The sequence below is a fragment of the Dipteris shenzhenensis genome, chromosome 8 (genome assembly GCF_047967505.1).
Source record: "Dipteris shenzhenensis isolate YYH24624 ecotype China chromosome 8, Dip_SZ_1.0, whole genome shotgun sequence".
Classification (NCBI taxonomy): domain Eukaryota; kingdom Viridiplantae; phylum Streptophyta; class Polypodiopsida; order Gleicheniales; family Dipteridaceae; genus Dipteris; species Dipteris shenzhenensis.
Genome location: NC_141603.1, coordinates 14,529,802 through 14,551,404, shown reverse-complemented (window position 1 = coordinate 14,551,404; position 21,603 = coordinate 14,529,802). Strand labels below are relative to the sequence as shown.

The following is a 21,603-nucleotide window of genomic DNA, read 5'->3' as shown; positions in this document are numbered from 1 at the left end:
GTAGCTAGTCATATGGCTTTTGGCTCTCTCTCCATCAAGTCAACCCTAAACTTAACAGATTCCTTCTTTGCTCACAGAGAGTAGCTTGCTTGCAACCTTGTGTTGGGGTTTTTGGCAAGGGTCATATAACTATGATGGGAATGTGGTTGACTTGAAGCCCTTTTTGGATGATAGTAAGGGAGGTGGCAAATGGCACAATGAGCCAGCAACTAAGGCAACAATTATGATGGGGACAACAGAGTTCATTGAAATTAATGGCACTTTCCGTCATAAGGATTGCAAGCGGATATGTTTGGAGGGAACATACTTTGATAATTTGCAATGTGGTGCATGTGCTACTATTCCTAAAGAACGAGACTTTCGCATGCGAGTGTATCGACAAATTCGATCTTTAGACACTCGTGGATCAAGAGACACAGGAGGTGGTAGACGGTTAGATTATTTGACTCATTTAGAGTTATTGAGAGTAGCAAAAACAAAATCCACAATGGTTCGGGTATTGAAGAAGGAGATAGCATTCACAAGAACTGAAGTTGTTGCATTGAGCGTGAAGGTTAGAAGTCTTCAGGAGAGCACTATGGAAGCCATGGTGAGGAAAGATGTTAGAAAATTTTGTCAAGATATAATCAATGCTCATGAGCTAGGTCTGTTTGAGGGAAAGAAGGCATTGTGGAACTTCTTTGTTGACATTTCACAAAACATTTCAAGAGTAGGTCAAGGGAAGAGATATTCCAATACAACAAAGGAATTATTTGAGACTGTCAAGATATGGGGAGGGACAAGGTTGCATAATTTCTTATCACTTAACCTTGGAGGTCCACACATGTCCACCACAATGAGGTCCACAAGAAAAGCACTTTTCTTTCGAACTGGTTTACAAGAGGATATATTTCAACATATGCAAGAGAAGTTTACACTTGTCACATGATGAAGAAAGGTATACCCTTGGGTAGTGTACCAGCTCTTCTAGCTGAGGATGAAACAGTTGTGAAAAGAATGGTGAGATGGGTGGCACGTGATGATAATTTGGTTGGCTTTTGTGGTAAAAAGCTGGAACACACTTGCATTCCAGACTTTGTCGTGCAAGTTGGTGATGGTCAAGATGGATATCTTAGAGTTGTGGATGCTTTTCAACATAATGTGATTGCTCATTATGCAAGGGTATTGATAGTGAATCCTCTTCTTGAATGCTTGCCAAAGCTAGTTCTATTGGTGCAATTGACATGTAATAGGTTTGATTCCATGTTTGTCAGAGAACAGTGGGAGAGTATTCAGCTTTCTTGGAACATTTTTCTAAGGGACGTGGTAGGTCCATTGATAGGACATGCTTCAGATGGGGATAGTAGGCGCAGAAAGTTGATGTTGCAAGATTACTCTTCTTGTCAAGGTCCCAGGTTGTGCATTCCTTGGAAGGGTTGGCCCTTTACAGCACACATCACATTTGATGGGAGTATCAGTGGTTTGCATGATCAAGACTATATTCATAATGGAAAGAAACTTATCAATCCTTTGGATAGTGCATCTAGGAGGTTGGTACTTGGTAGAGAGCTTGTGACTTTGAATCATGTAGCAATTGTATATCAATTATTCAAGGTTGATGAACATGGCTTGCAAGAAGGGGATATTGAGAGGAAGGATAGACAAAATTGGAGAGCTGCACAAAGGATTGCTGCAAAGAAAGTACAAAAGTGTTTGAAGTTATTACAAGAAGGCTATGGTGCTCACCAAGAGCGGACATTGGGCACATGTATGTACTTATCAATAGTAGCATCTTACATTGATATTTTCTTATCACCTACCTTAGACTTGTATGGTCGTGTGAAAGCTGCAGGAAAGGTGTCTTTCTTTTTCAGGTATGTAGAAGTTGCTACCATTGCTATTAGTGATATATGAATAAAGGATTTTGAACATATTTCCAAGGTTTATGTGGCTAATACTCATGGTTCTTTCTATATGTAGGATTTGGCGCATGTGGATCACTAAACATGATGCATACTCTTTAAAGCAAAACTTTATCAGTAGAGAAACATTCATTGACATTCAGTTATCATGTCACTTTGTGGTTCTCTTGATAAAGACTTTTAGGGAAAAGCATCCTCACTTGCACGTACCCCTTTCTTGCACGGGATCGGATGCATGTGAGAATTTTTTCAGCAAGGTGGGTGGAATGGTTCGGAATGAAAGATGCTATGATGGCTTTGATTTGCTGAGTAGTACAGGAGCACTTAATAGAATAGCAGAGTTTCAAGCAGGTTCATTTCTTAAATTTCCAGCAGCTCATTCTAAACAAGAAAATATATGGGCTACTTTGGAAAAGGAGAATGACACTCCTTTGGCCAACCTGGGAGACTATGCTTGTGTGAGTAGTGACAACCATATGGTATCTGCATTGAAAGAGGGATTATTAGAAGCAAAGGCCATAAGTGAGACACTTGGTATGCGCGATGAAACTTTTTGGAATGACTCATGGGAGGAGGGAGATCTCTTAGAACTCTTCAACCCTAATCTTGAATATGTGGATGAAGATGAATCATTGGATGATGTTCTACTTATAGATGAAGATAATCACTTTGATAGTGGTGTTCGAGGTGATCTGGATGAGGAAATTACTAGTGAAAGTGAGCTTCATCATGTGATTGATTGTCTAATTGATGAGGAGGAGAAGGTGGCTAGTGAAATATCGCCATTTGTTGAAGTGGATGGGAAAGCCATTTCTAAAAGCACACTTGTTAGCCAATTGAATGGAAATCCCACACTATCTAAAGATAGATTAACAAGGGTGAAAAGTGGAGTGTATTTTTCTTTGGAGAAGAAGGCAATGATTCATACAGGAACATGTCTTGGTATAGGATCTGATTGTGCAGTATTGTTTGAAAGCACATCAATAAATGCAAACAAAAAGACAAGAGGAAAAGGAAAAGCTGGGAATACTAGTAAGGGTGCTGTAAACGGCATGTGGTACCTTGGAAGGGTGGTAAGCATGAGGAGAAAGGTTGGAAATTGTCTAAAAGAGACAAGAGGCCCCTTTGATCTATTGGATAGGCCTTTGAATGTTCAAATTCATTTGTCATGGTATCAACAAGCAAAGGGAGCTAGGACCTACACATATGACCTTGTTGACAACCAATGTGTGGATTTGAAATCTATAATAGCCTTGGCCAATCTCAACTATGATCGACAAACAAAGAAATACCATCTTGATGAGAATGACTACAAACTTTTCAATGAATATGTTCAAGGCAGAAAAGGTACATTTTCTATTTTTTAAATCTTTGTAAAGTTTATCCATTTTGAAGTCGTCCCTTCCCTTCCCTCCTTCCTAGTCCATTTGCAGCCCTACTGCTCTAATCTCTGATGTAGATGAAGGTAACATATGTTTTTGTTAATGTGCTTTCAATCCTTCTTATCACATAGGGATCCTAGGTTTGCAGCATGTAACTTGACAGGGAGCTTATGTTTGTTTTGCAGGATAAATTTGTTGGCAAGCTATGTGGCATGATGCAGCATTTATGAGAAGATGCCCATAGATGTGTCAATGCTAAACTTATGGATTATAGACATGGATTGTAGACATGGTTTGTCCGGGTGTTACTCTTGTTTAATTTTTAGTTTTTCTAGTAAACATTCAAGATGCATTTTATGTTTTCTACTCTATCAAATTTTGGTTTAGATTCATGGATTGTTCAGGTGTTACTCTTGTGTAACTTCATATTTGCTGCTATTAAACTTCCAAGATGCTTTTCAGCTTTCTCATTCTAGTGTTTGTTTTTTAAGGGAGAAGAAACTTGTTTGTAATCATTCTTATACGCTATATATTGGGTCTACTACAGCTTTCTAGTTTGTCCGCCCCAATAATAGTGAATGTAGTTGCTGTCTACACTATTCTGAGCAAGTTTTGAGACTGTTGCCAATTATGGGAAAGGATTTGGAGCTGTTTACCTCTGTATTTGGCAATACAACATTCAAATTAGTTCATGTTTTGCAAGTACAGGTCTGCATTGGAAGTTCAGTGAGGTTTGTGCATTGTTTAGCCAAGCATTGGCTAGTGGGTTAATGTGATTTTGTTGGTGCAATACCATTCACAGCATGTGAATCAGTGGGCAGTTTATGCGTACATCTAAGATGGTTCAGAATCAAAATCTGAATCTAAATTCGGGAGACGTATTTGAAGTTTTGGCCTATTAAACTTCCAAGATGCTTTTCAGCTTTCTCATTCTAGTGTTTGTTTTTTAAGGGAGAAGAAACTTGTTTATGTTAGTGTGTAATCATTTTTATACGCTATGTATTGGGTCTACTACAACTTTCTAGCTTGTCCGTCCCAATAATAGTGAATGTAGTTGCTGTCTACACTATTCTGAGCAAGTTTTGAGACTGTTGCCAATTACGGGAAAGGATTTGGAGCTGTTTACCTCTGTATTTGGCAATACAACATTCAAATTAGTTCATGTTTTGCAAGTACAGGTCTGGATTGGAAGTTCAGTGAGGTTTGTGCATGGTTTAGCCAAGCATTGGCTAGTGGGTTAATGTGATTTTGTTGGTGCAATACCATTCACAGTATGTGAATCAGTGGGCAGTTTATGCGTACATCTAAGATGGTTCAGAATCAAAATCTGAATCTAAATTCGGGAGACGTGTTTGAAGTTTTGGCCTATTAAACTTCCAAGATGCTTTTCAGCTTTCTCATTCTAGTGTTTGTTTTTTAAGGGAGAAGAAACTTGTTTATGTTAGTGTGTAATCATTCTTATATGCTATGTATTGGGTCTACTACAGCTTTCTAGCTTGTCCGCCCCAATAATAGTGAATGTAGTTGATGTCTACACTATTCTGAGCAGGTTTTGAGACTGTTGCCAATTACGGGAAAGGATTTGGAGCTGTTTACCTCTGTATTTGGAAATACAACATTCAAATTAGTTCATGTTTTGCAAGTACAGGTCTGCATTGGAAGTTCAGTGAGGTTTGTGCATTGTTTAGCCAAGCATTGGCTAGTGGGTTAATGTGATTTTGTTGGTGCAATACCATTCACAGCATGTGAATCAGTGGGCAGTTTATGCATACATCTAAGATGGTTCAGATTCAAAATCTGAATCTAAATTCGAGAGACGTGTTTGAAGTTTTGGCCTATTAAACTTCCAAGATGCTTTTCAGCTTTCTCATTCTAGTGTTTGTTTTTTAAGGGAGAAGAAACTTGTTTATTTTAGTGTGTAATCATTCTTATACGCTATATATTGGGTCTACTACAGCTTTCTAGCTTGTCCGTCCCAATAATAGTGAATGTAGTTGCTGTCTACACTATTCTGAGCAGGTTTTGAGGCTGTTGCCAATTATGGGAAAGGATTTAGAGCTGTTTACCTCTGTATTTGGCAATACAACATTCAAATTAGTTCATGTTTTGCAAGTACAGGTCTGCATTGGAAGTTCAGTGAGGTTTGTGCATGGTTTAGCCAAGCATTGGCTAGTGGGTTAATGTGATTTTGTTGGTGCAATACCATTCACAGCATGTGAATCAGTGGGCAGTTTATGCGTACATCTAAGATGGTTCAGAATCGAAATCTGAATCTAAATTCGGGAGACGTTTGAGTTTTGGCCTGGGAGGATAAATTGGATGGAACCAAGTATTCCATGTGGAGTTTTATAGTGAATAATGTGTTAGTTGGTAAGAGTATATGGGGCTATGTTAGAGGTGATGAGGCTTGTCTTGTAGATCTAGTTATTGCTTCTACTACATCTTTGTAAGGAGGTAATGCATATGATATGCAGCTAGCTTTGATAAGGCCAGCTACACCTGTTGCTCCCATTGAGGATTAAAGGAGATGGGATTAAGGGATGCCCAGGCTATGCCACTTACAGCCTTGTCCATTAAAAGGATCATCATACCTCGTATCTGTTCCTCCAACATACTTGGAGAATATGTATTGGGCAAGGAAGGAGGCTAGGCTTACTTGAAAAGACATCTTGATAGTATTTCAAGAGCTTTACGTATGGAAATACATCGGTGGATATGTTTACTCTTTGTAGATGTACAATCAATACATATGCAAAATGGTATAATGTTGCCTTGGTTAGCATGTCGATGTAGGTGATTAGCATGTAATGGATGTAATGCCAACAAATGAGTGCTCTTATCATCACTATTAGGCATGAATCAAGAACATCTATTTTGATAGATGTAACTTTAACGAATGCTGTTATCATCATTATTAGGCTTGAATCAAGAATTACCATGCTAACTATGTATGGTAACAAGTGTGCGGAGGGTGTGCAGATGACAGATGGATGTTTGACAAAATATGATAGCCGTCTTATAGTCTTGTTGTTTGACAAAATAGGATAGCCGTCTTGACGTAGGTTTAAGGAAAGGGGGGGAGCACACTAGACTTTTTCTTGTACCTTATAAGCTTAAATAGGGGTGTTTTATAATCCTACATGGATCTTAAATAGGGGGTTTTCTTGAAGTTCATGCACGCAGGTGACGTCCCCCTTTAATGAAGAGTGAATCCCCTGGGGTTGCAAGGATGGCAACCGTGAGAGCAGTAATTGCTATGGCTGCTGCAAAGGGATGGTCTTTGCATCAGATGGATGTGAAAAATGCCTTCTTGCATGGTGATTTGCAGGAAGAGGTTTATATGATGCAGCCGGAAGGTTATGAGGATAATTCACATCCCGATTTTGTATGCAGGTTGCGCAAAGCCTTGTATGGCTTAAAACAGGTGCCGAGGGCATGGTCAGACAAGATAGGGCAATATCTTGTCACTATTGGATTTCAGATTTCCAATTCAGATTTTTCACTTTATGTGAAAAGGACAAACAGAGGGATTGTGCTTATAGTCATCTATGTTGATGACTTGATTATTACAGGTGATAGTGATGCAGACATTAATGAAGTGAAGCTGCTGTTGAAGCAGAAATTTGAGATGAAGGATTTGGGAGAGCTGCGTTACTTCTTGGGCATTGAGGTTATTAGATCCCCGAGTGGGATATGGCTGTTGCAAAGGCAATACGGTTTGGACATGCTGTCCAAATATGGGATGACAGGCTGTAAGCCTATTTCTGTTCCATTGGAGCAGAATGTGAAGCTCAATGCAGAGACAGGTGAGCTTCTTGAAGATATTACTATGTACAGGCGCATAGTAGGTAGCTTGATTTACATGACTATAACCAGACCAGATTTGAGCTATGCTGTGGGGCTGGTGAGTCAGTTTATGCAGGCACCGAGGAAGCCACATTTGGATGCGGCTAGGCGCATACTGCGGTATGTGAAGTCCACATTGCATTATGGACTGTTTTATGAAGCTGGGTGTGCATTACAGGTACATGGATACACAGATGCTGACTGGGCTGGTAGTGTCTCAGACAGGAGATCTACTAGTGGTTTTATGTTTTCCCTTGGGAGTGGTGCCATCAGTTGGAGCAGCAAGAAGCAGCCAACAGTTGCCTTGTCGAGCACAGAGGCTGAGTACAGGGGTGCAGCAATGGCTGCATGTGAGGTAGCTTGGTTACGGAAGCTACCTGCAGATATGGGACAGTCAATTCATGCAGCAGTTGTCATTCATTGTGACAACATTAGCAGCATCATGCTTGCTAATAACCCAGTTTATCATGCTAGAACGAAGCACATTGAGGTGCATTATCACTTTGTGAGAGAGAAGGTTCTAGCTGGTGAGATTGATCTTGTCTATGTCAGCACTGAGGAGCAGGTGGCTGATATTTTTACGAAGGCATTGGGTACCGAGAAGCTTCGCAGATTTAGGAGCTTGCTTGGTGTACGTGAGATGGATTTGAGCTTGAGGGGGAGTGTTGAGATATCAAGCTCTACCCCCGATATATCTCCTGGATGACTATCATTTATGTCACCGCCTATGTTAGTTGTACTCGTGGTGTAGTTAGACTACCACGTATGTTTTGGTTTGGGTTCACATATGAACCACGTATTCTAGGTTTGACATATAGGGTATTTCCCTCTTCTATTGTATTGTTGTTGTGTGCAAAAGTGAAGAAAGGCTTCACCCTCCAACCTTGTGTCCTCTCTCTTTTGTGTGTTGTGAAGAAAGCTGAACTTGAGTCTCCTATCTCTCTCCCTTATTCTTTACAGTAGCTTATAAAATGTGTGCTCCTTGTGATGTGATATTTGATGAGGAGGTAAGGAAAGGTACTTGCCATCATGATTATGCAAAATCACATGGAAGAGTAAACAAAAAAGTGATTGAAAATGCTAAATATGTAGATTTATAGACATCCATATAATGTGGGATATTTGATGACATGCTATCTAGTGTGAGTAGGAGCAATCAATGGAATGGATGGGTATCTCCAACACTTTCTACAAATTCATGAATAGAGAATGCATATCATGGTTAGCATGACCAAGAAGACACATCATCCAAGAAGATGCCAAGGTGGTTAAAGAAGCTATTGATGAAGCAAAGAGCATTGTCAAGAACTAAAGCCTAAAAGAGTGTAAATAGCATATATTTGTTGTGTGGCTTACATCAAAGGACTTTTCAACTTTTGAGAGGTAGTAAAATCCAAGGAATGGGTTGATGCCATGGAAGACAAGTAAATGGCATTCTAAAAAATGAATTTTGAGAGTTGGTGGAATCACGAAAAACAAATAATGTAATTGATTGCAAATGGCTCTACAAAATAAAGCAACTTGATGGGCATGTAGACAAGTAGAAGGCAAGATTAGTAGCAAACGGGTATGTTCAACAAGAGGGCATTGATTATGAGGAGACATTTGACCTAGCCACAAGGATTTAAAAAATTCACCTTATTCTTTCTCTTGCTTGTATTATGGGGTTACACTTGTATCAGATGGATGTCAATTCTACAGTCCTATATGTAGAGCTACAAGAAGAGGTTTATATGAAGCCACTAGAAGGATTTGTGGACAAAGGATCTAAAAAGTGAGTGTGCAAGATAAAGAAGGCACTCTACGGTGTCAAGCAAGCCCCTAGGGCTTGGCACAACAAGATTGACACTTATCTTAGACAACAAGGGTTCAGGATAAGTTCACTTGATCACGGGGTATATGCAAAAATAAACTCTCACAATATTGAACTTTATATGGCTGACCTCAACATAACAGGAAACAATAACAAGCTGTCAAGGAGCAATCATCATAGGTAGTTTGAAATGCATGATTTTGGATTTTTGCATTATACTTTTGGTGTTGAGATTTAACAAATAAGGGGTCATATTTTTAGTCAAGCAATATACTTTTCTCTATGTTGAAGTAGTTTGGACTATTCGATGACATACCTCTGAGTACACGTATTGAGACTAAGCACATGCTGAAGTTTTAGAGAAGAGAAAGGGAGGGAGATAGAAAGAAAGGGAAGAGAGATGGGGAAGAGGAAGAGAGAGGGAATATAGAGAAGGAAGAAAGAGTGGGGAAGAGGAAGAGCGAGGAGGGAAGGACTTGGATAGAGAAATGAGAAGGGAGGGGAAGATAGATAAAGATATAATGAATGAGAGAGAGAGAGAGAGAGAGAGAGAGAGAGAGAGAGAGAGAATGCTAGAAAGTTGATAGACAATGGGACCTTTGATGTGTTGCTATCATATTTGGAGCCCTAGTGAATCAAAGGAGGCATGTGGGTCTTTCCAATATTTTATTATCAATGTCAATATAAAGAAATATTGATTGAGAATTCTTTGTGTAGTCCTTAGATATGGATTGAGACATTCAAGGTGGCTTCAAATCCAGTTAATGATTTCCAACATTTTATTATCAATGTCAATATAAAGAAATACTGATTGAGAATTCTTTGTTTAGTCTTTAGATATGGATTGAGACATTCAAGGTGGCTTCAAATCTAGTTAATAATTCATTATATTTTCAAGTGTCTATATGAATACTTCCATGCTACCTTGTTTCCTGTGCAATTAACAGATATTAACAAAGAGAGATGGTTGCATTTTTAAAATTTCCACTACTGGACCATCATCAGATGTAGATTTGGTGAGGAGGATGCAAAAAGAAAGGGATTTGCAACATTATTTGGTGTTCTTTGATCATGTATGAAGGGCGTGTGGGTCATCCACAATGGCAACACATGCGGATGACCCAAGATATTCACATTGAGCACCCTTCACTTGATTTGAATCTTAACTTTTTGGAGGATGTTAAATAACTTTTTATTGCTGAATATTCCAAGTCTATAGACAATAGCCATTGGTGAAATGAATATTTAAGACTCAATAGCCCAAATTAAAATTTGGAAGACATTAAATATTGTGATGAGAAACCATAGTGTGATGGACGTTCAATTCCATGGCTTCACAAAAAATGAGTCCATGGAAATTTGGAATGCAATTATTAGGCAAGTTTATAAAAAAGATCAATCTATACCATTGGTGGGATTCAAGGAAACAAGCTGCTTGTTTCACTTTAAAGATAGTTTAATAAATCATACCAAGAAATATATAATGGTGTGTCTATTTTAATAAATCATACCAAGCAATATCTAGTGGTGGAATAGACACATTGGCTCATAAACTATGAGTCATGGAGAAATCCAGAGTATGAAGACAATGCAAAAGAAAATTACAATATTATCAAAGTCTTTTGGCAAGCTGGTGTCACATACACCCAACATGATAGCAAGTTAGTTATCACTACAAACAATTATGAAACCTACTAGTTGTTAATTGAATGGGGGGCAAGGGTTGATTAGGTTTAGGTAAAAGTGATATTGTATGTGACACCTAGAAAAAACATTATGATTAGCTGGAAAAAGCATGCAAAGTGCCAAGGCTAGAGGATCTTGGTGTAGTCCAAGATGGTACTATCATGATATTTTGTAATAACCAGAGTGCCATTGCATGGGTAAAGAATCCAAAAGATTTTGACAGGTAAAAGCACATTGACATCGCTACCATTTCACACAACATTAGATGGGCGAAGGAACTGTTCATCATGTTCATTCTTTCTTTGAGAACTAGGGCCTTGCCTTGTCAGAAGTTTGAGAATTTCAAATTCTACCTATTTTTTTGTGATTTGAGACTGTCTAATGACACATGAGTGTTGAAGTATGGGTCATTCGGTTGGTCATCATCCATGTACATATGCTGTCAAATATGCTCATATATTGTATACAGGGGTCGATGGATAGGAGGATAGAGGACTCTAAAAGGGATCTTATGTTCCTATGCGAAGAGTCCTTATGGACTTAAGGCCACCCTCATTAGGGCTCTAAATATATTGTATCATGTTTATAGTTTAAGGATGATAGAAAATGTAAATTTAGTATCATGTTTATAATTTTAGATAGAAAGCGTAATATATTGTACCATGTTTATAATTTTAGTATGATAGAAAGTGTAATTTTGTATAGCCAACTATGTGTTCTCTCTCGTCCTCTTTGCTGTGTCCATTGAGTGTTGGGTTGTATGCCCTCATTCATGGAGGCAACGGTACATTAATATTTTCTCTTATAGTAATACATCTAGTATGAGGCAACAATGTGGTGTACAAAGTTTAGAGAGTGCAATGTAGTTAAATAAGGCCACAGCAATGCTCAATGTAGCAAGAGCTACGTTGAATGAAAAGATGCAAGGGCTGCAATGTTTTTATTAAATGAAAATAAGTAAGAGCTATATTAAATGAAAAAGAAGAAAGCGCAAAATAATTCAGTTGCCTGCTATCTTGGAGGAGGAAAAGAAAAGAAAACATCAACACAAAACGGTGTCACATGTTGTTTATGCTCTACAAAAGCAATTGGAATGTTCAAAAATGATTTATGAACTTTTGAAGTGTGGATTCTTAATGGAAGAGCCTTACGACATTACTTCTTGCCCCTAATCAACCCCTTCTTGATGATTAGCAAGTTTCTCTATAATGAACACCAGTACACCTTATTAGCCACATATCTATACAAAAAATCAGTTGAGCCAAGAAGAACAAGTATTGTGTAAATAAAGAAAGGCAACCACTTGAACTAGGCTTCAACAAGATTGAGCCCCAAATAGTGGTTCCTAACAAATAAAAGAGAGAAGATGATTTGGAAAAATATTAGGCAATCTTGACCTCCCCCCCCCAAAAAGAAAAACTATTAGGCATCCTTGATTTGTTGGGAACCAAAATTTGGGGCATGGAGAGACATTCCCCCCCAAAAGTTTTGAAAAAAAATGGCCAGATGGCCCCAAGTGTGAGCAGGTGCAACTTTGGGCCAAATGGGGTCCCTGTCTAACCCAAAGTCATGCCTGCTTACACTTGGGGCCATCTGGCCATTTTTTTCCAAAATTTTTGGGAGAGAATATCTCTCCATGCCCCAAATACTAGTCCCCAATAGTATTTGGGGCATGGAGAGACATTCCCCCAAAAAGACTTTGAAAAAAAATGGCCATATGGCCCCAGGTGTGAGCATGTGTGACTTTGGGCCAGATAGGGTCCCCGTCTAGCCCAAAGTCGTGCCTCCTCACACCTGGGGCCATCTGGCCATTTTTTTTCAAAATTTTTTTGGGGGCATTTCTTTCCATGCCCCAAATACTAGTCCCTAATAGCATTTCTCTCCATGCCCCAAATGCTGGTCACTCGTCATATGTAACCCTATCACGTGAGTTCAACAGATGGGTTTTTATTAATTCAATTACTTACATATTTATATATACATAAGGAAGTAATTTGATACCCAAAGGTTAATATACAGAAGGGTGTTTTATATTGAAAATTGTCTAGAAGCTTGCAACATGTGACATGGATATTTGCGTAGAGTGGCTTATGTCATGGGACATTTTGAAATGCTATTACTGGCATTTTCCTTTTGAAATGAGTAAGCGCTCCTCTTGCATTTTCTTGAGTTCTAGAGAATTCTAAAAACCTTTTCTCTTTATTGCTCTTTTTGGCCTTTGCATTAGGATGAGGTTAGGATACTATGCTTTCTTGAATTCTAGAGAATTCTAAAAAACTTTTCTCTCTTTGTTGCTCTTTTTGGCCTTTGCATTAGGATGAGATTATGATGCTATGATTTTCTCTCTTTATTGCTCTTTTTTGGCCTTTTCATTAGGATGAGATTAGGATGCTATGAGGATGCTATGCTTTCTTGCATATATTGATCTCTAATCTTGATGAACACCATTAATTTTGAATTTATTTTTTGAAATTTTTTTTATCCCGTCACTCTCTTTTTTTTTCTTTCTATTCACAGAGGGATTGCATTGAATCAATGGTGGAGGACTATTTTTGAAGTTCTTATACTTGATTTTCTTTGGTTCTACTCAGTCTATTTAGCACTGCCTTTGTAAAGATCCTTTAGGCTCTCAAACAATTGATCTATTATTTAAAAAAGAATAGATAGTGGAGAGCCACTTCTATAATTAAATCCATCGGATAAAACCTGTGAGAGTAAAGAAGTAAGGTATTTATTTTTAGATATCCCTATTCAAAAGGATTCTCCCACTTGGGAAAATATAGTATCCATATAGCAACAAGGGATCAAAGCAAAAGGAAAAATTTTCATTGAGTGAGAATCCCATTATGCTTGAGGATTTCTCACGCACTTGTGCCTAGAGTTGTAGATTAGCAAGTACCATGAGCATCACTACCAGTGAAAGTTTGAACTAGAATATGGTAAACATGATCAATTCAAAGTAAATGAAAGAATAAAACTATTTCTAGGTTAGGAGAACATAAGCCCTTGTGCCTGGTACATTGAGAGCTAAAGAAGGCTCTTATATATGGTATCTTCAAAGATTAAAGAAGACCCTTTCTAGCTTCTTAGACCATATCTTTTCTCAAGGTATTATATACGCTACAAAATGCCTAGAAATTGCATCTTGTTTTTTGCGGCATATGCTACACTCATGCTACACAATGCCTAAAAATGCCTAGAAATGGCATCTTGTTGTTTGCGGCATCTAGTGGTGGATTAGTTATTAGAAGGACAATGCTAAAATCTCCCCGAGTTGTCATGGATGTGGTTGTACATAGGTGTTAGCATGGCGTTGGAGCATAGGTCCTAAATGCACTTATATTGTAGTCATACATGCAATGATGAAGCAATAAGCTATGTGCATATATAATTTATATTATTGTCACGTATTAGATGCTGATTTTGTGATGAAGTTATGTAGAAGACTAGAAGATGTGGCTACTCGATTATTTTCTTTGTTGTAATCTATTATGAGTTGCATTCTTCTTGGCAACTTATTTTCCATTACTTTCGGTCTACATCTTCTTGACATAGGTGGAGTGTATCAGTGTGGTATGACATTAAGGCTGTTTTTTTTTGTGATTAATATCTTTCCAAGAGCGTCTCATGGTACAACTTATAGAACATATAGATGACTAGAATTCATAACATGGCATGAAGAGAAATCTTTGTTTCCGGATTGCAAAGTTCTAGAAATTTGTTTAATGGGCCTAATTGTAGTTTTGCACTATTTTGCATAGTGTATCTCGAACATAATGAGTACCGTTTTGTGAGATTTTTGTTGAGAATTTGTAACTCTTATAATCTACTATGATATGAGAGTGATTCAAGCACCTATATTTTTCATTTTCTAAGTAAAAAATTCACATGCATAAAACCAATTCACATTAAATTTCACAAATTGGCATTAAGGTATTGGCACTTTTGCTTAACAGAAGATGACATAAGCTATTTTGATTAACATAATGTACAGTAATAATGAAACCTAGCATAATCTAACAAGAAGTAGCTAACCTAATGTACACAGGGTTGAGGGGGGCACAAGGAAACCTATTGAACCACCTCCCTTTCACCATAGCTAGGAATCTTGGCTCAACCTTGGTGGACAGCAGGGCAATCACATGGCTAAGCCAGTTGAAGCAACGGACGAGCAGAGGTCAGTGTAGGGGGGAGAGCAAATGCTCGTCAAGAGGGCTACTACTGCCATGAGGCAAGGGGAGGCACAAGGCATTGCTAGCAAGACTGGGAAAGAGTGGGACAAAGAAGGCCAAGGGGCATCCACCATGGTTATATGCCTGTGAAAGGGAAAAATAATTTTCACAAATATTTGGTGTGCGTGGAAACTATGGAAAATACGCATTGGTCCACATGTACTTTTGGCCATTAATCAGCTATTGCCTTGTTAAGATTTTTAATTCTTGACATTGATTCCACCCATTACAAGCTATGGATCTTATGGGGTGGAATCTACATTTGCTAAATGCCTATATCTCCATCCTCTTCCATCTATCATCTCTACACCAATGATAATGCGACTCTTGTGTTCATAACCTATCTGCCATCATCGATCACAAAGTTTCATTTCTTTGGCTAGGGCCCTAGCACCCATTACTCTACAAGAGACCTTTTGTCTCACCCTGCCCTACTCCTCCCCCTCCTCCTCTTTTGTAGTGTGCCTCTAGTGTAGAGCAATGATAGGAAACTTGATCTGCTCTTGGCCTAGAGGGGTAGCCATTGTTGCAAGGCTCAATGTTGCCTCATATTGGAGCCTTGGTGCCTCCATGATGAGCATCACAGCTCTGTCTACTAGCTCCAATCATTAGTCATGCCTTCTAATAGAACACCATTGTAACACATTAAATTAAGCATACTAACCAAAACATCCTAAATGACATGCCAAAATCCCTTGTAAAATTCAACAATGAATCCATCTTGTTTTAGAACGTTCTCACAAGTCCTCTCCCATTCTCACTATCAACCATAGGGGAAGAATTGTCGATGATGCAATTGCAAAATCAATCCAACCATGATGTCTAGGTTGTGCAATATTGTGAGAATATTCTTGAATATGGAATAAAATGGTATATGAATAACACGGTTGCAAGCTCTCTACAAGCTATGAAGGTGCAATCTTATCTTGATCTTGCCAAATCTTGCTGCCAAAATTTAATGGCCCTTTAACGGGCCGCCGCTTTTGAAATCCCCTCCTAATCTTGTTCCATCTTCCTCACCATCTCCTTCTCCCCCATCCTCCACGATCCTCTCTTGCTAAAGCAAGAGTCTCTCCACCTCTTCCTCTTCAAACGCTGATGTGGATCTATCAAAGGCTGCCCCTTCCTTGAGCATGCAACGCTTTACATCTCATTCCTCCTCATTCCATTTTGAAACCCCTTAGGATAAGCTAGGCGAGGCACTGCTGCATGTTTTTCCAATAAAGGTTTTCCATCATTGGCCTATTCTAATTACTTTTGATAACTCTAACTTTGATGCTTGTCTCATCTACGCTAGGCATACCATAAACGGAAAAGAGATAGCATGATAGAACATGAGATAAGGGCTGATCAACCAGAACTTGAAGACGATGAGGGAGGAGAAGACGACACCAATGTACAAGCTACTTTGCCTTCGCAATCGACCATTCATCCACTTTTCCACGGTTTAGCACGAATGTGAACAAGCGATCAGAAGAAGCAAGCAAACCAACAAGCCATTCATCCAGGTACTCGCTCTCTACGATCCTCTCATTTGGTGCTTTCATCAGGACTTTATAGATTATGGGCCATTCTTTGGCACCCTTAATTCCTCCTCACTTTGGCAACTTCACTACCCTGCATGCTTTGGATCTCTCTTTCAACCTCCTCAGTGGAACTATCCCCTCCTGCGCCAAGTTATTATCAATGTTTGAAGGTGTGAAGTTGTTTGGATGTTGGCTGTGTGAAGTTTTGCGTGAGTTCATGCTTGTTTTCTGGCATCGCTATAGGCAATAACAACAGCAATATGTTGCAATAGGCATGTGCTTGTAATAGGGATATCTGATTCAAATGTTTGCGATGAATTACAGAGCTCATGCGAGTTACTCTCAGTCCCCTTGTTACGTAGGCACATCACTTGCTTGGCTTTTCATAGGAAGTTCTAAGTTATTACAAAGTTTGCTATGAAGAACTCTAGGTTGCCGAGACACTAGCATGGCAACCTTTCTCTAGGTCATTCTTGCTTTGTGCTTGCTACATAACATCAAAATATGGTAGCGTTGAAGAGCTGTAGGATAACGTGGTTACTACCATCCCTTTACGGTTTATTGGAGACTTGATATCAGTGTCATAACTTTTTTATTCTTGATATTACATGACTATTAGATATCGACGTAGTGTCGTATTTGGCCTTTTCACATAATACGTCGATCATCTGATTTGTAATGTAATATTTGAGTCAATTACTTGGGCCATGCATTTGCATGGTGCTTATCTTTCCGCATTGGACCGTATTACTCGATTATATGTGTGGTTAAGTAAGTAAGTCTGCATTTCGACATTTGGTTGTAATATTCAACCTTTGATGTCATTACAAGGACTCCTTCTCATTGTTTTGAAACTAGCTCGACACTTGGTCGTATCATTCGACTGTATGTGTCGTCTCTCAACCTTAGAAGAGTAATAGGATTCAACACTTTGTCATTTATTCGACTTTTGGTGTTGTTCCTTAGATATATAATTTATAAAATAAGTAGGCTTCGACACTAGGTCATTTATTCGGCTTTCAATGTTGTCGTAGCTTATTTTATAAAACAAATGTTTAAACTTCGACACATGGTCATTTATTTGGCTTTCAGTGTCATTGTAGTTTATCAATGTTGTATGATAGTTTCGGCTTCAACACTTGGTCGTTTATTCTACTTTTGATGTTGTTGTACTTAACATTATTAAATGTAATTGTCCAAGCTTTGACACTTAGTCATTTGATTTGATGTTCATGTCATTGTAGCTTGCATATGAAATGGTTGTTTGTGTTGTTTAGTTTAAAATACTTGTGATCTAGTATAATTAATAGACTAATGGGAAACCCATGCGTTGTTGCAATTGGTAAAATAATAGGTTAGTTAGACTTTTCAGCTATCACCGCCTTAGTTATAAGTAGCATTGAGATTCAGATTTGCATATTGGTATTCTTCTACCAAGTTTCCATCCTCAATAAAGACCTGAGATCAATTGTGAAGGCCTAAATTGTGAGCAAATTGTAAGGACTCTTATCGCTAGCAAGCAATCATAACTCAAAGGTATATAGTTTCTTCCACATGAAAAAGAACACCTTGCTTTGCACTCTTTAGGGGCATTGTCAACTTCAACTTTATACCCCTATCATGCTGGTGCCACCATGCATTCCTTCTTTCTAGATGATTTTATCTCCCTTGATTCATTACTTGCCTTGCTTCCATTTCACTCTTCGCTATTCCTCTTTTACCTGTACCCGCATCATTGTCCTCTTTGAAAATATTTTGTGTAGAATGTAGGGGACCATTGCATAAATGCTAGTGTGTAGAGGTTGTAAACTTCCCAATAAATATACATCTGAGATTCATGCTCATACATCCGAGGTAACAATGCTAGAGTCAATGATATTTGTGTCTTTGATTCATGCCTATCCATGGGGTCTTTGAAAGTTGCTTATGTATAAGGATTCTAAGTTGAATATTATCTTTAATCAGTTGTGGGTCATCAACCATTGGATATTATTTGAAATACTCTTCCAATGTTGACTCATGGCTGACCTCAACATAATAGGAAACAATAACAAGCTGTCAAGGAGCAGTCATCATAGGTAGTTTGAAATGCATGATTTTGGATTTTTGCATTATACTTTTGGTGTTGAGATTGAACAAATAAGGGAAGTCATATTTTTAGTCAAGCAAGATACTTTTCTCTATGTTGAAGTAGTTTGGACTATTCGATGACATACCTCTGAGTACATGTATTGAGACTGAGCACATGCTGAAGTTTTAGAGAAGAGAAAGGGAGGGAGATAGAGAGAAAGGGAAGAGAGATGGGGAAGAGGAAGAGAGAGGGAATATAGAGGAGGAAGAAAGAGTGGGGAAGAGTAAGAGCGAGGAGGGAAGGACTTGGATAGAGAAATGAGAAGGGAGGGGAAGATAGATAAAGATATAATGAATGAGAGAGAGAGAGAGAGAGAGAGAGAGGGAGAGAGAGAGAGAGAGAGAGAGAGAGAGAATGCTAGAAAGTTGATAGACAATGGGACCTTTGATGTGTTGCTATCATATTTGGAGCCCTATGAATCAAAGGAGGCATGTGGGTCTTTCCAATATTTTATTATCAATGTCAATATAAAGAAATATTGGTGTAGTCTTTAGATATGGATTGAGACACTCAAGGTGGCTTCAAATCCAGTTAATGATTTCCAACATTTTATTATCAATGTCAATATAAAGAAATACTGATTGAGAATTCTTTGTTTAGTCTTTAGATATGGATTGAGACATTCAAGGTGGCTTCAAATCCAGTTAATAATTCAATTGATTCTATTTTCAAGTGTCTATATGAATACTTCCATGCTACCTTGTTTCCTGTGCAATTAATAGATACTAACAATGAGAGATGGTTGCATTTTTAAAATTTCCACTACTGGACCATCATCAGATGTAGATTTGGTGAGGAGGATGCAAAAGGAAAGGGATTTGCAACATTATTTGGTGTTCTTTGATCATGTATGAAGGGCCTGTGGGTCATCCACAATGGCAACACATGCGGATGGCCCAAGATATTCACATTGAGCACCCTTCCTTGATTTGAATCTTAACTTTTTGGAGGATGTTAAATAATTTTTTATTGCTGCAATATTCCAAGTCTATAGACAATAGCCATTGGTGAAATGAAAATTTAAGACACAATAGCCCAAATTAAAATTTGGAAGACATTAAATATTGTGATGAGAAACCATAGTGTGATGGACGTTCAATTCCATGGCTTCACAAAAAATGATTCCATGGAAATTTGGAATGCAATTATTAGGCAAGTTTATAAAAAAGATCAATCTATACCATTGGTGGGATTCAAGGAAAAAAGTTGCTTATTTCACTTTAAAGATAGTTTAATAAAGCATACCAAGAAATATATAATGGTGTGTCTATTTTAATAAATCATACCAAGCAATATCTAGTGGTGGAATAGACACATTGGCACATAAACTATGAGTCATGGAGAAATCCAGAGTATGAAGACAATGCAAAAGAAAATTACAATATTATCAAAGTCTTTTGGCAAGCTGGTGTCACACACACCCAACATGATAGCAAGTTAGTTATCACTACTAACAATTATGAAACCTACTAGTTGTTAATTGAATGGGGGGCAGGTGTTGATTAGGTTTAGGGTAAAAGTGATATTGTATGTGACACCTAGAAAAAACATTAGGATTAGCTGAAAAAAACATGCAAAGTGCCAAGGCTAGAGGAACTTGGTGTAGTCCAAGATGGTACTATCATGATATTTTGTAATAACCAGAGTGCCATTACATGGGTAAAGAATCCAAAATATTTTGAGAGGTCAAAGCACATTGACATCGCTACCATTTCACACATCAGGTGGGCGAAGGAACTATTCATCATGTTCATTCTTTCTTTGAGAACTAGAGCCTTGCCTTGTCAAAAGTTTGAGAATTTCAAATTCTACCTATTTTTTTGTGATTTGAGACTGTCTAATGACACATGAGTGTTGAAGTATGGGTCATTCGGCTAGTCATCATCCATGTACATATGTTGTCACATATGCTCATATATTGTATACAGGGGTCGATGGATAGGAGGATAGAGGACTTTAAAAGGGATCTTATGTTCCTATGTGAAGAGTCCTTATGGACTTAAGGCCACCCTCATTAGGGCTCTAAATATATTGTATCATGTTTATAGTTTTAGGATGATAGAAAGTGTAATTTTAGTATCATGTTTATAATTTTAGATAGAAAGCGTAATATATTGTACCATGTTTATAATTTTAGTATGATAGAAAGTGTAATTTTGTATAGCCAACTATGTGTTCTCTCTCGTCCTCTTTGCTGTATCCATTGAGTGTTGGGTTGTATGCCCTCATTCATGGAGGCAACGGTACATTAATATTTTCTCTTATAGTAATACATCTAGTATGAGGCAACAATGTGGTGTACAAAGTTTAGAGAGTGCAATGTAGTTAAATAAGGCCACAGCAATGCTCAATGTAGCAAGAGCTATGTTGAATGAAAAGATGCAAGGGCTGCAATATTTTTATTAAATGAAAATAAGTAAGAGCTATATTAAATGAAAAAGAAGCAAGCTCAAAATAATTCAGTTGTCTGCTATCTTGGAGGAAAAAAAGAAAAGAAAACATCAACATGAAACGGTGTCACATGTTGTTTATGCTCTACAAAAGCAATTGGAATGTTCAAAAATGATTTATGAACTTTTGAAGTGTGAATTCTTAATGGAAGAGCCTTACGACATTACTTCTTGCCCCTAATCAACCCCTTCTTGATGATTAGCAAGTTTCTCTATAATGAACACTAGTACACCTTATTAGCCACACATCTATACGAAAAATCAGTTGAGCCAAGAAGAACAAGTATTGTGTAAACAAAGAAAGGCAACCACTTAAATTAGGCTTCAACAAGATTGATCCCCAAATAGTGGTTCCTAACAAATAAAAGAGAGAAGATGATTTGGAAAAATATTAGGAAATCTTGACCTCCCCCCCCGCAAAAAAAAAAACTATTAGGCATCCTTGATTTGTTGGGAACCAAAATTTGGGGCATGGAGAGACATTCACCCCCAAAAGTTTTGAAAAAAAATGGCCAGATGGCCTTAAGTGTGAGCAGGTGCGACTTTGGGCCAAACAGGGTCCCTGTCTGACCCAAAGTCACGCTTGCTCACACCTGGGACCATCTGGCCATTTTTTTCCAAAATTTTTGGGAGGGA

General features: G+C 38.1%; 1 protein-coding gene and 1 pseudogene across 1 annotated transcript; both read left to right on the top strand.

The window, feature by feature from the left end:
* The first annotated feature begins 226 nt into the window (after window positions 1-226).
* Window positions 227-1,893, top strand: LOC147899162 (uncharacterized; annotated as a pseudogene).
* A 73-nt stretch (window positions 1,894-1,966) lies between these two features.
* Window positions 1,967-5,531, top strand: LOC147899161 (uncharacterized). Its single transcript, XM_087378247.1, has 4 exons — window positions 1,967-3,248; window positions 4,833-4,954; window positions 5,303-5,401; window positions 5,496-5,531. The coding sequence occupies exons 1-4, from the start codon at window positions 1,970-1,972 to the stop codon at window positions 5,529-5,531; spliced, it is 1,536 nt and encodes a 511-aa protein (XP_087234373.1). The 5' UTR covers window positions 1,967-1,969.
* Window positions 5,532-21,603: the final 16,072 nt, after the last annotated feature.